Here is a 12605-nt window from a genome sequence, read left to right as displayed (position 1 = left end):
GCTCTTCCGTGCGCGCCGGACCCTCGCGGAGTCTCCCGGTCCCTGGGCGCCTGCCCGGCCCGCGGCCGCTTTTTCCTCTCCTGGCCCCGCGGCTCCTGCCGCAGTCGCCGGCGGCGGAGCAGCGCTCAGCGCCCCAGGTACCGAGCGCGGGAGGGAGCGAGGCCGGCGACCCGCGGCCGGGCGGAGAAGGGGCGGAGGAGCGTCCGCGGCTCCTTCTCTCTCCCTTCGGGCCGGCCCGGCAGCCTCCCTCTCGCCGCGGAGACCGTGTCCGCCCGAGCCCGGAGTGCCTCTGCGCTGTCTCTGAGACCTGCCTTCCCCGCCGGGGGCTTTGCTCTGGCCCGTGGGCCCCCCCACCCTGCGACCCCCAGCACCACGGCTCCCCACCTGGCGCACCCCCACTACGCCCATCTGCCGCAGGGCGGCCTGGATAGCGCCCACACGCCCTGGGTTCCCACCTCCCTGGGTCCCTGCTCTCGACCCATCTTACCTCCCGTCCCCTCTAGGGGCTCTGCTCCCACCCGGCCAAACGCTCCCAGAGTCAGCGTCCCCGTCCTCCTGACTTTCGGCCCGCTCCTTCTGGAGGGCTCAGCTCATCAGGTGCCTCCTCCCAGACTTCTTACCGGTTTGCTCCAGGTGTCCCTACATCACACCTGAGGACGCCCAAAGGCCCCCTCTCCATCCTCCTCGGGTTGCTGCCCCTTGACCCAGAGCCCCATTCATACCTTCCCACCTGCGGCCCCGGGGGGGTGGTCTGTTCTCACCGACTGCGCCCATCCAGCCTCTGCACCTGCAGGTCCGTCTTCCCGCCCACCCTACCTCGTCCTCCGGACCCCTTTCGGGCCTCACGTCCTCGCCCTCCGCCCTCATGGTCCCAGAGCAGGGCGCCGCCAGCAACAGCACCCTGGACTGGGAGTCGGGGCCGCCATCGGAGCCGGGGGGCAGCGGCTGGGTGGCGGCCGCGCTGTGTGTGGTCATCACGCTGACGGCGGCGGCCAACTCGCTGCTCATCGCGCTTATCTGCACGCAGCCCACGCTGCGCAACACGTCCAACTTCTTCCTGGTGTCGCTCTTCACGTCGGACCTGATGGTGGGGCTGGTGGTGATGCCGCCGGCCATGCTGAATGCGTTGTACGGGCGCTGGGTGCTGGCGCGGGGCCTCTGCCTGCTCTGGGCCGCCTTCGACGTGATGTGCTGCAGCGCCTCCATCCTCAACCTCTGCCTGATCAGCCTGGACCGCTACCTGCTCATCCTCTCGCCGCTGCGCTACAAGCTGCGCATGACGCCCGCGCGCGCTCTGGCGCTGGTCCTGAGCGCCTGGGGCCTGGCCGCGCTCGCCTCCTTCCTGCCCCTGCTGCTGGGATGGCACGAGTTGGGCCGTGCGTGGACGCCCGCCCCGGGCCAGTGCCGCCTGCTGGCCAGCCTGCCCTTCGTCCTGGTGGCGTCGGGCCTCACCTTCTTCCTGCCCTCGGGCGCCATCTGCTTCACCTACTGCAGGATCCTGCGGGCCGCCCGCAAGCAGGCCGTGCAGGTGGCCTCCCTCACCACCGGCGTGGCCGTCCAGGCCTTGGAGACGCTGCAGGTACCCGGGGCGCGCAGGGAGACCCGGGCTTGTGGGATGGAGAAGAATGAGCAGCCATTGGGTGCCCACTAGGCATCCGCCATGTAATATACAATTGCTGATGACCTCCGATTGGTCATTCCCAGTTCCTACCTTTCTTCTGAACTCCAGACTCAATGTCCAGCTGTCCACAGGATGCTCCAGGATGTGGGGCAGTCTTCTCGAAGGTAACATGTGCAACAGGGAATTCAGGGGGTCCCAACTCTCCCCACCTGCTCGTCCCCCCGTCGTCCCCATCGTGGCAAATGGCACCATCATGGCATCACACGCCAGAAACTTAGGAACAATTTCTCTCCCGCATGCTCATGGGATTCATCTGCAAGCCCTGTTGGTGCTGCCTCTAAACATGTGTCATCTCCAATGCCACCTTCCTGATCCAAGCCACCGTTGCTTCTTACCTGGGAGCCTTTGATAGTCTCCTGCTGGCTCCCCCTGCCTCCACGCCAGAGCCCCTCCTATCCATTTTCTGCACAAACAAAAGCAGAAGCGTGATCACCTCACTCCCTTGCTACAAACCCTTCAGTGGCTCCCCATTGCTCTCAAGATAAAGGGGAGACCTGTGTCAGGATCTGGCCTCGGGATCCGGCCCTGACCACCTCTCCAGTTGCACCTCTCCCCCTCCCCGCCCCTTTCTCTGCAGCAGTCCTGTGGCCCTTCTGACACTCCTAGTAGGCACCAGACTGACTCTGTGCCCAGGTCTTTGCACTGGCTGTGCCCTCTGCCTGGAACGTTCTTCCCCTGGAGCCGCCCTTGCCTGACCGAGACTCTTCCTCAGCTCACAGGTCACCCCTTCCCAGAGGCCCTCCCTGACCACACTGTCTGCAGACCCCCCCTGCCCTCCCCCACCCTTCTATTCTTGATCCCGATACCCAGTTTATTTGTTGATCTGTTCATTGTCTGTCTCCCCCACTGGAGTGTAAGCTCCCACGAGGGCTGGGTGTATCTGAGTGAGTTTTGATCTCCACTGTGCATAGTAGGTGCTCACTGGTTACTTGTGAATGGGGTCGGCGCTCTTTGCTCAAGGCCTGCAGTGCCTAGAGTGGAGTGGGTCACACGGTGCCCGAGTCCTATTGTTCATGCCAAGGGATGGGACTTTAGACTGACCAGGCCTGAGCCCTAGAGAATTAGGTCACAGAACCCCAAGAAGATCCCAGATGGGCTCTCCAGTGTCATCTTGGTGTAGCCTCAGGTGGAGGAGGTGCCTGCAGGATGGGAGGTACCTTGGGGGGGAGGTCCCTGGATAGATGGGCGCTGGGAGGCCAACACCCTGGTCAGCAGCCCACCCCCCCCCCGCCCAGAGCGGCTTACCCGTGTCATCCCAGCAGTGAGGCCCATCAAGTAGGAGGACAGGATCTTGGGTGGACAGGAGGTCCTGGCTGCGGCCCTGCTCTCTCCCCAATCTGTACTCACTGGAGAACGTTCTTGAGTCTCAGCAGGTGGCTGTGACCCTGACTCGGTTCTGCAGCTGTAGGGCAGCTGCCCTGGGCCATCCATCTCTCTCCCTGGGTTCTTGTAAAGGAGCGTTTCCCAGACTTCAGGCGTTTGAGAACTGCCTTGTGGTATCTGCCTTGCTACCCCTCCACCCACCCTCACACACGCCTCAAGCCTTTGTATCCGTATGTACTTAGCATTTCCTTGGAGACATCTCATTTATCTTTTTACTTCCATGAACTTATTTAGAAAGAAAACTTCTTTCCTCTTCCGGAAATGGACAGTCAGTATCCTGGCCATAAATAGAAGGTGATCACGAGCACAACCTCACTGAAGCTGCAGGAGCACCAGCAACGTCACTAAAGCCCAGCTTGGATGTGGCTGGAGATGCTGGGCCTGAGGCCAGCTTTCTCTCTGTTAGACGTTGGAGGGATGTTAAAGACACAGTACCATTGACACGAGACTTTCTCTTGACGTAACCAGGAGAGCTGGGAGGGAACTGTAAAGGCCTGTGTTCCCACTCTGTGACTCAGTTATTTTATAGGGTGTCCGTTTACCACCCAAGGGTATCTCCAATTCTCACACTCGGGGGAGCTCTGCCCCAGTGACTAAGGAGGTGCGAAGTTGGCCGGCCTCCGTCTGGATTCTCAGTTCCAGCAGTGTCTGTGATGCATAGATTTTCTTTCCATGAAGCTAACTGGCCAGGATTGTACCTGAGACTGTGGCCTCAGCACCTGGGCACGTGTTCCCCGAATGCTAACAGCAGCAGCCCCACAGCCTTTGAGCACTCTCTACCTGCCAGGCACTGAGCTAAGTGAATCCCCCAAACACCCAACGGGGCAAGTAATCATCATCCCTGTTTGACATCTGGGGAAACCGAAGGGAGGTGACGTCCAGGGTTGCACAGCTGGTTAGTGAGGTTCCAGCTCAGGTCTGGCTGATGCCAACGCCTGGATCTGAGCGTTGTGCTGCCTGTGGGCAGTGACACGCTCTTAAGACATTGACCTCAGGGACGCCACCCGGTGTGAGACCCTCCACGCCACTGGCTGTGCCTCTCAGTCTCCTCTACTGGGTCCTCCTGCTCCTCCACCATCCGAGGCATCCCCCAGCCTCAGTCCTCTGACCTCCTTGCTCTTTTCTCACATTCACTCAGTGAGCTGGTCTCGTGCCATGACCAGAAGTGCCACCTACACACTGATGACTTCCAGCCTGGGCCACTTACTTACCACTGCCCACAACAGAACTCCGGATTTTCCAGGTTCCAGACATCGTTCCTCCCTTGTCTTCCTCATGTCGACTAACTGATATGAGTTGCTCAGGCCAGGAACCTTGGAGGCAGCCTGGGTGCCTCTCTTTTTCTCACACTGCACACCCAGCGTGCTTTCTGCTTTCAAAACACTTCTCATGTCTCGGTTGCCTCCCTTGGTCCCCTGGGCTTCTGATGCCTGGGTTATTGCAGTGATCACCCACTGGCTTCCTAAGCCCATCCTTGCTCCCTTTTGATCTTACACAGCAGCCACAGTGATCCCTTTAAAATGCAGGTCCTGGGAATTCCCTGGCGGTCCAGTGGTTAGGACTTGGCATTTTCACTGCAAGCTGTGAGGCATGGCCAAAAAAAAAAAAAGCAGGCCCTGTTATGTCATTCCTCTGCTCCTTCTCTGGCCTCCTTTCCTTCCACCACCCTCCACACTCCTTCTATTTCAGCTCCCCTGGCCCCCTTGTTATTCCTTGAGCATACCAAACACACTTCTGCCTCAGGACCTTTGCACTTGCTGCTCCCCCTGCCTGAAGTGCCGTTTCCTCACATCTCCGCATGGTTCTCCCCCTAACTTCCATCACTTTCTTCTGGCCTCTGCTTGGCTGTCTTCCCTAATCACTTCGTCAAGAGTAGTAATGGCCATGCTCGTCCAGATCCTGTCCAGTCCTAATTTCCTGAGTTATTCTCAGCAACAAATACCACCGCCTGACATATTATATACTTTCCCATTTACTGTTTGACTGTTTATTTCCTCCTACTAGAATGTAAGTTCTATGAGGGTGAGGACTTGTCTCGATTGCTATATTCCCAGAACTTAGAACAGTGCCTGGCGTGTCATGAGTGGTCAGTGCACAGTGACGAGAGAAAAGAAATGAACAACAGTGCTACACAGAGCCAGGGATTCAATCCCAACTCACATCTCTCCCTTTTCTCCCACTTTTAGAAGCAGTTCTTGTAGCTGGTGAATCCTGCACTTTTTAGTACATTGATTCACTTCCTTGGTACTGTGTTGAGTACCTCCCTTGTGCTGTGGTTGCAGGGATGAGTGGGTCTGAGAAGATCCTGCCCTGTTGGAATCTACTTTCTAGCTGGAGAGAGAGACACTGATCACGAAACCCTACCATGATGAGGGTTCTGGAGCTTAGAGGAAGGGTGCCTCCGCCAGTAAACATTCAGGGTCTATTGACCTGTGCAAACTGAAGCAAGGAAGTCTCGAAACCAAAGGTTGGGAGGAGTCTTCCTGGGTCACTTAGCTGGCAGAATGACCCGCAGCCTCTCAAGCCAGGAATGTGTTTGTGCAAATTCTTCCTGCTTTCTGGAAAGCCTTTTCTCTTTATTTGAATGAGACAGTGTCAGACTCTACCATTGCCGTTGCTTCCAAACCCACGCAGATCCTAAGCAAGCCTTCTGCAGGGCAATTTTCCTTATTGCCTGGAGAATTGCCTGCATTTGGGGAATTTGCTTCTGGGATGCTGCCTCTACTCTGGCCTCCTGGATTGTGACCCACTTCCCCCACCCAAGCTGGCCTGCCCCAGAGTCCAGCAGCATCCAGCCTGGGGACGGAGGCGTTCTCAGTGCCTGGACCTAAAGGAACTGATGAGAATGAACAGAACTTGGGGGTGTGTTAGGCCCCTTTCCTCCTCTTTCCAGCCCCACTGAACCCTTAGCTCCTTCTCCCATCCAGCCTCTAGGTTCCCCACAGAGGAAAGGGGGCTGGGCACCAGTCCCTGAAGTCCTGGCTCTTCTGGAGTTTCGGACAAGGGAGCTGAGCTGGCTGGAGCATCTTTTTAAGCCTCTATCCACCACATCTGCCTATTGATGTGAATGGCCTTTTAAAAAGCCACTGGTTGGCTCAGCGGTTTCAGTCAGGTCTTCCCAGCCCCGGGGGCTGTAAGAAAGAGTTCTGCTTAGAGGCCAGGCAGGGCATATGGGCTGGGGTTGGAGAGAAGGGTGTGAGAGGTGGTGGTGGTGCCAGAGTGAGATGCTGCCAGGGCAGGAGTGTGTGTGTGTGTGTGTGTGTGTGTGTGTGTGTGTGTGTGAGTGTGTGTGTGAAAGGTGGGTGACCATGTGGGGATGGGACGCATCCTTGGGGGATTCCAGAGGGACCAGTGTGGGTGCTCAGCCTGCTGGGGAGCAGCAGTGGGAGGCTCAGCTGGGAGTTCCTGCGTTCTTAGTCTCTTTCTCTCTCTGCCAGGATTCCTGTGTGTCTGTGGTCAAAACCCTTTCCCTATCCTCTTCCTCTCCACGTCATCTTTTCCCCTTCTCTATCCCCCCTCCCTCCATTCTAGTTCACCCCTCTCTTCCTTCCTTCTGCACCACATATCTTCCTTCTCTCCCTCAATTTCTCCTCCTTTTCCTCCTCCCCCAGCTTTTTCACCCTCCATCCCCCAGCTGTGCATCATTCTGTCTTAGTGATCCATCTTCCCTTCCATCTCTGCTTCCTCCTCAGAGGAGGCTGTGATCACAGAAATATCTTGGAGGGGGAGGAGGGGGCTGAGTGGGAGGCAGAGGAGCAGAGGAGCAGAGCCGAGCATGACAGCCTTTGCTGCTGCTCAGAACGAGGTTGCCTGGTGCAGCTGGGGCAAGGCACAGGAGCTTGTGCGTCTGGCTGAGCATGGGTTCAAATCCTGCCTCTTTCCCATCACAGCTGGATGACTTTGGATGAGTCACTCACCTCCGTCTATCTCAGGGGTAATGCTATTTATCATATGAGGCTGTTTGAAGAATCAATGAGATGATATATATAAACCTGGCGCATAGTAGGTGCTTGACAAATGTTAATTCCTATCCTCTCCTCTTGATGGTAAAAATGCACGGTTCTGGGGAGCTCACCCCTTTGAGATTTTCTAGGGGGAAAAATCACCCTCGCTGTCATCAGCAGCCTCATCACCATTATGAAGGAGCCGAGGTGAACACAAATAACGAGAAACAACAACAAGGTAACAGTCACACGGTACTTACTATGTGCCAGGCACTGTTCAAGTAACTTTCTATTATCTTATTTAACCCTTACTACAATCCTACGAGGTAGATGCCATTGTAATTGCCATTTTACAGATGAGAAGGCTGAGGCATAGAGAGGTAAAGTACCTTGCTTAAGTTCACTCAGCTAGTTAGTAGCAGAGCCATGATTTAAACCAGGCAGTCTGGCTCCAGGGTCTATCCTATTACCCTCACACTATGATTAGTTGATCGTACAAATTTGAAATTACACGAGGGAATATGTAAGTACACTTTAAAATGAAAATTCATCAATAACGATAAAATAAAAGACCTCTCTGACCTCATCCAATCACCTCCCACTCCTAGGTCTCTCAATGTCTTTCCGGTTCTTTTTCTGTGTGTTTTCATATTTGTTTATGTACCTAAAGAAACTTAGTGCTTTGCTTTGTGTATTTTTTTAAACAAAGGGAATCATGCTGTATCTCTTGTTTGTACAACTTGCCGTTATCACTTGATAATGCGTCGTGGAGATCCTTCCATTTGATCAATTCATTCTTTTAAACATCTGTGTTGCATTCTATAGTGGTAATGTACCGGGGTTTATTTAAGCACTCTCCTTTTGATGGACTTTTGCGCTGTTTCCAATTTTTTTCCTATCACGAATAGTGCTGTGGTACACACTCTTGTCCAAGCCAAGTGTAGAGACACAAGTATGGGTTTTTATGGACATATGGATCTGTAAGCAGACTTGCCTCCTGGAAGGGCACTGCCAAATTGTCCTCCAGTAGCTGCCCTCTGACAGTGACAAATGCCACAGACATGTATAAGGGACATGCAAACAACAGAACGTGCCACGGGGCCATGAGGTGGCTACAGGGCAGAGAGAAGTGGGAAGGGTGAGGCTGGCATCAGCCAGCACCCAGAGTGTGGCCTGGCGGTTGCCATTGGCTTCTGCTCCATGAGGGACTCTCAGTGACAGTGTTGGGGTTTTACTTGGGGGTGCCATCCTTCAAAATGGAAGCAGCCTGGTGAAATGCAGTTTCTGGAGCCAGAGATGACTTTGATTCCCTAACTCAGCACTTGTCTGCTGTGTGACTCCTGGAAAGTTATTTTGCCTCTCTGAACCTCATCTGCAAGATGGAGATTATAATACCTCCCTCCCATAAAGACTCAGTGGCAGAATGAACATCAACTGCTGATGCATAGTAAGTGCTCAGTAAGTGGAGATGATCATTTGGGGTCACTGGTACTTTTGTTTGAGGCTTTGTACTGGCACAATGTGACCTTGGGAAGGTTCCCCCACCACCTCTGAGCCTCAATTCCTTCTCTCTTCCCTCTTGCTTGTGTTCTTGGGTCAACTCTTTGGGGAGAAGAGAAGAAAGAGAAATACAGGTTTGTTCCTAGGAGGACGAGAGAGGGACTCTCAGATCATGGTTAGTCCCTCTGGATCATCCTCCCCTGATGACTGCCCCCAAATGTCTCCCTGAGTGCCTTGGTACCCTAGTGCCCTAGAGCTCTAGCTAGATCACAGCTGTCTTTTGCCCTCTCCCCAGGTCTTCAGGGGCCAGGGGGTACCCGTGTGGCTAGGGCTTTCTGGAGACGGTGTCTCCCTCTTCCCCATATGTCTGTCCCCACTGGTGGCAGCAATTCAAAGTCACAGCAGATCCTAGGAGATTCTTTTGGGGAAGCAGGAGCCTCTCCCTCCAGGTTGGACAGGTTGGCCCACGGGAGCCATATAGAGTTCACTCTGGAGAAGAGAAAATGAGAAGGAGAGAGAAAAGCAGATCCTCTTTTTCTTCCTTGCTATAGCATAGTGGCTCAGAGCATTTGTCCTGACATCTGTGCTGCTTTGGAAAGCTCAAAGTGCTGGCAGAAAAACAGGGCTCCTGAAGGTGCTAAAAACTCCCCCAACCTCATCCTCATACTGCTGAATCGACCTCAGGGCTGCTATGTATTTACACTTACTCTGTGTCGGGCACTGTGCATGCATGTATATCCACAGGTTCAAAGCAACTCCGTAAGGTGAGTATTTTCTCCCATTTTACAGATGTGGAAACAGAGACTGTCAAGATCACAGGGCGAGTAAGTGGTAGAGGTATGATTTGAAGCCAGATCACTTGTCTTAAAACAAGCTCTTGCCTCTGCACAATGCTGCCCCACCAAGACAGAGGGGAGAAATCAAGGGCCTCTTTTAGGCTGCTCTGGGTGTCTTTGATATTTGTCTAACCAGATTTCACTTGGAGAAACACATCGAAGGGTGGGAGTTGCAGTGTGCCTGTCTCCCCTCTCCTGCCCACTGCCATTCCAGATCCTACAGAAAGATATTGTAGGTATGCAGCTGGGTTTTCAGCACCATGGACAGTAACCAAGCCTGGCTACCCTGAGGAGGCTGGGAGAGAAAAAGGGCTGGGAGGGGGATGGGGTAGGGGGTTCGGCTTTGGTGCTAGAAGGGCTGACACAACTTGCCTTTGCCTCCTCCACCCCATTTTCATCTGTGAAGGTTGCCTGGGAATCTGGTTCCCTTCCTGCCTCCTTCTCTTTCATCTTCCCATACCCAAGCTATCTTTGGTTGCCTCAAGAGCTAAGCTGGGCTCTCATGCAGTTTAGAAAATGTTGGGGGGAAATCCCTGGCTTTTAAAGCCCAGGTATATTCCCAGGCAGCCCACATACCCCTTCATAGTTCAATAAATTGTGCGCACCTCTGCATACCAGTATTTACTTAAAAATTGTCAATATAGGTGGCTCTTGCCTTGTGGAAAGCTGATATATGAAAATCCAAATTGATTACAATACATGGTTCAGAGGAGGGCTTCACATTCTAGCTTTCATGGACCCCTAGGGGTTTCATGGATGGACTTCACAGTGGTCTCTGAACCCTCTGGACATGAGGGAACTTTTCTCTCTCTCTCTCTCTCTCTCTCTCTCTCTGTGTGTGTGTGTGTGTGTATTTATAAAATTTTATAAGCTTTTTGTTTTCTGAGGAGTGGTTTTGTAGATTTCATTAGAGTCTCAATGGACTCACAAAGTTGAAAAAATTAAGAGAACCTCTGGGCTACTGGGTCATCTGGGATCAGAGAGCCTTTTGAACGTTTTGGGACGCCTGCACTCCCATTTGTAAAGTCATATTCTAACCCCTCGTGCCGTGTTCCCCATGGAGCAGCTCCTAGTTTTTTCCTCCTCCTTTCCCCTAGTTCCCGCTCACGGAGTCCATGTGTGCGAATGGAGATGTCTGTCAGTCCACAGTGAAATCTGTGTGTAAAATGCCAAGGTTGCTCGCATCCCTAGTAATTTATACAGATTTAATTGCACACGTTTGTTTTGGGCACATATTTTCAAAAATGCACTTTATTTTGTGGAGTCTGAGAGTAGTGGTGCAGACAAAACCATCACTCCAAAATATGAAGAGAATCCACAGGCAAAGAGATTGCCAAGCCCTGGACAGCAACTGTCCTCTTATGTCAAGTACTGTTCAATTGCAGCTAATTCTTGTAGTGCCAAAGTGCAGTGCAGGACAACACTGCCCCAAACACAAATCCAACAGTTCAGAAGACCCACACGCCTTGCAAAGGACAACATTTGACACTGGCCAACACACGTAACCATGAGCCCCAGCACCTAGGAAATCTCCCTGTGCTTCCTAGAGCTCCTTGGGAAGCGCTGGGTCAGGGTCACAGCTCGGCACAGGACCAGGACCAAGGCTCCGTCTATTTCTGGAATCAGCGCTCAGTCTGGTGCTAAAATTGGGCTCAGTCTGGTCCAGGGTTGAGGCTCAGTTTGAGATCTTGTTTATGTAGGGCTCAACCTATGGTAGGCGTCAGGGGTTCAGGGCCATGAGTAGGGCTTAGCTTATTCCTGATGTCAGGGCTCAGTCTGAAGCCAAGATCAAGGTTCAGTCAGGAGTCAGGGTCAGGCCTCAGTCTAGGACTACAACTGCAGCTCATTCAAGGGTCAGGGCTCAGTTTAATACTGATACTAGGGCTCAGTCTAGAATTAGGAGTAAGGCTCAGTCTGTGGCTGGGAACAGAGTCAGACTGGGGCGCGTTCTTCACTAAATCACGTGGCTTTCCTTTCGGCAGGTGCCCAGGACCCCGTGCCCCGGGGTGGAGTCGGCTGACAGCAGGCGTCTAGCCACCAAGCACAGCAGGAAGGCCTTGAAGGCCAGCCTGACACTGGGCATCCTGCTGGGCATGTTCTTTGTGACCTGGCTGCCCTTCTTTGTGGTCAACATAGCCCAGGTAATGCTACCACAAGGGACAGGTGAGTCCACGCCTTGTTGGGGAGGCCCTGAGCCCCACCCCTGCCCAGACCCGGGGAGGGAGGAGGGCGGGCTGCCTCTCCATGTGTTTATGTGTCTGTCCCATCCGTGCTGGGTGGGGTGGCCTGCGTCCCTACTCCAAGACCAGGCATGATGTGCCCCATCCCTCCAGGCCGTGTGCGACTGCATCTCCCCGGGGCTCTTTGATGTCCTCACATGGCTGGGTTACTGCAACAGCACCATGAACCCCATCATCTACCCGCTCTTCATGCGGGACTTCAAGCGGGCCCTGGGCAGGTTCCTGCCGTGTCCACACTGCCCCCGGGAGCGCCAGCCCAGTCTTGCCTCGCCCTCCATGCGTACCTCTCACAGCGGCCCACGGCCGGGCCTGAGCCTGCAGCACGTGCTGCCACTGCCCCTGCTGCCAAACTCGGACTTGGACTCGGACCCGGGCTCGGGGGGCTCCTCAGGCCTGCAACTCACGGCCCAGCTGCTGCTGCCTGGAGAGGCCACCCGGGACCCCCCCGCCGCCTGCCGGGACCACTTCCGCAGTCAGCCTCTTCAGCGTTGATCCTGCGGAGCCTGAGCTGCAGCTGCATCCGCTTGGTACCCCGAGGAATTGACGCAGGCTTGGAGAGCTGGACTGGATGGGACCAAGTCCCTGAGGGCTTGGACCAGCTCTTGGCTAAAACCAGGAGGCTACAGGTCTCCCGGGAGCCCACTGAGCTCCAGGGGGCTGCACGGAGCCAGCTCCCCGTGCCCACTCCAGGCCTCCTACCTGGAGGGCTAATTGCTGGCTCGGCACAGTTTTCTCCAGGATGCCCCACTATTGAGTGTAACTTGTGGATGTGTGTAGAGCAAGGCTGGGGCACTCCAGGGAGTGGGGTAAGGACCTGTTGGCCCAGATTAGGATGAAGACAACCATCTCCTTTGCACGTTTCTGTGAGACTGCATGGGAGGGACATCTCTGTCTGCAGAGGCAGCTTGGCGCTGGGCCAAATTCCTTGGTCCTCCAAGTGTGGTCCACGGTCCACTGCATCAGCTCCCGGGAGCCTGTTAGAAATGTACACCTCTGCCCCACTCCGACCTGGTGTTCAGCA

The 12605-nt window shown here is 54.6% G+C and overlaps 1 protein-coding gene across 1 annotated transcript; it reads left to right on the top strand.

The window, feature by feature from the left end:
* Positions 1 to 859: 859 nt before the first annotated feature.
* On the top strand, positions 860 to 12139 carry HTR6 (5-hydroxytryptamine receptor 6). Its single transcript, XM_007459241.1, is given in 4 exon segments — positions 860 to 1579; positions 11327 to 11485; positions 11678 to 12025; positions 12027 to 12139. Coding segments are annotated over 4 exon segments (1323 nt in total). The 5' UTR covers positions 860 to 865; the 3' UTR covers positions 12129 to 12139.
* Positions 12140 to 12605: the final 466 nt, after the last annotated feature.

Source organism: Lipotes vexillifer, unplaced genomic scaffold (genome assembly GCF_000442215.2).
Source record: "Lipotes vexillifer unplaced genomic scaffold, Lipotes_vexillifer_v1.1 scaffold496, whole genome shotgun sequence".
NCBI lineage: Eukaryota > Metazoa > Chordata > Mammalia > Artiodactyla > Lipotidae > Lipotes > Lipotes vexillifer.
Note: the sequence above shows the minus strand (reverse complement) of the source record. Positions and strands in the feature narration are given on the sequence as shown.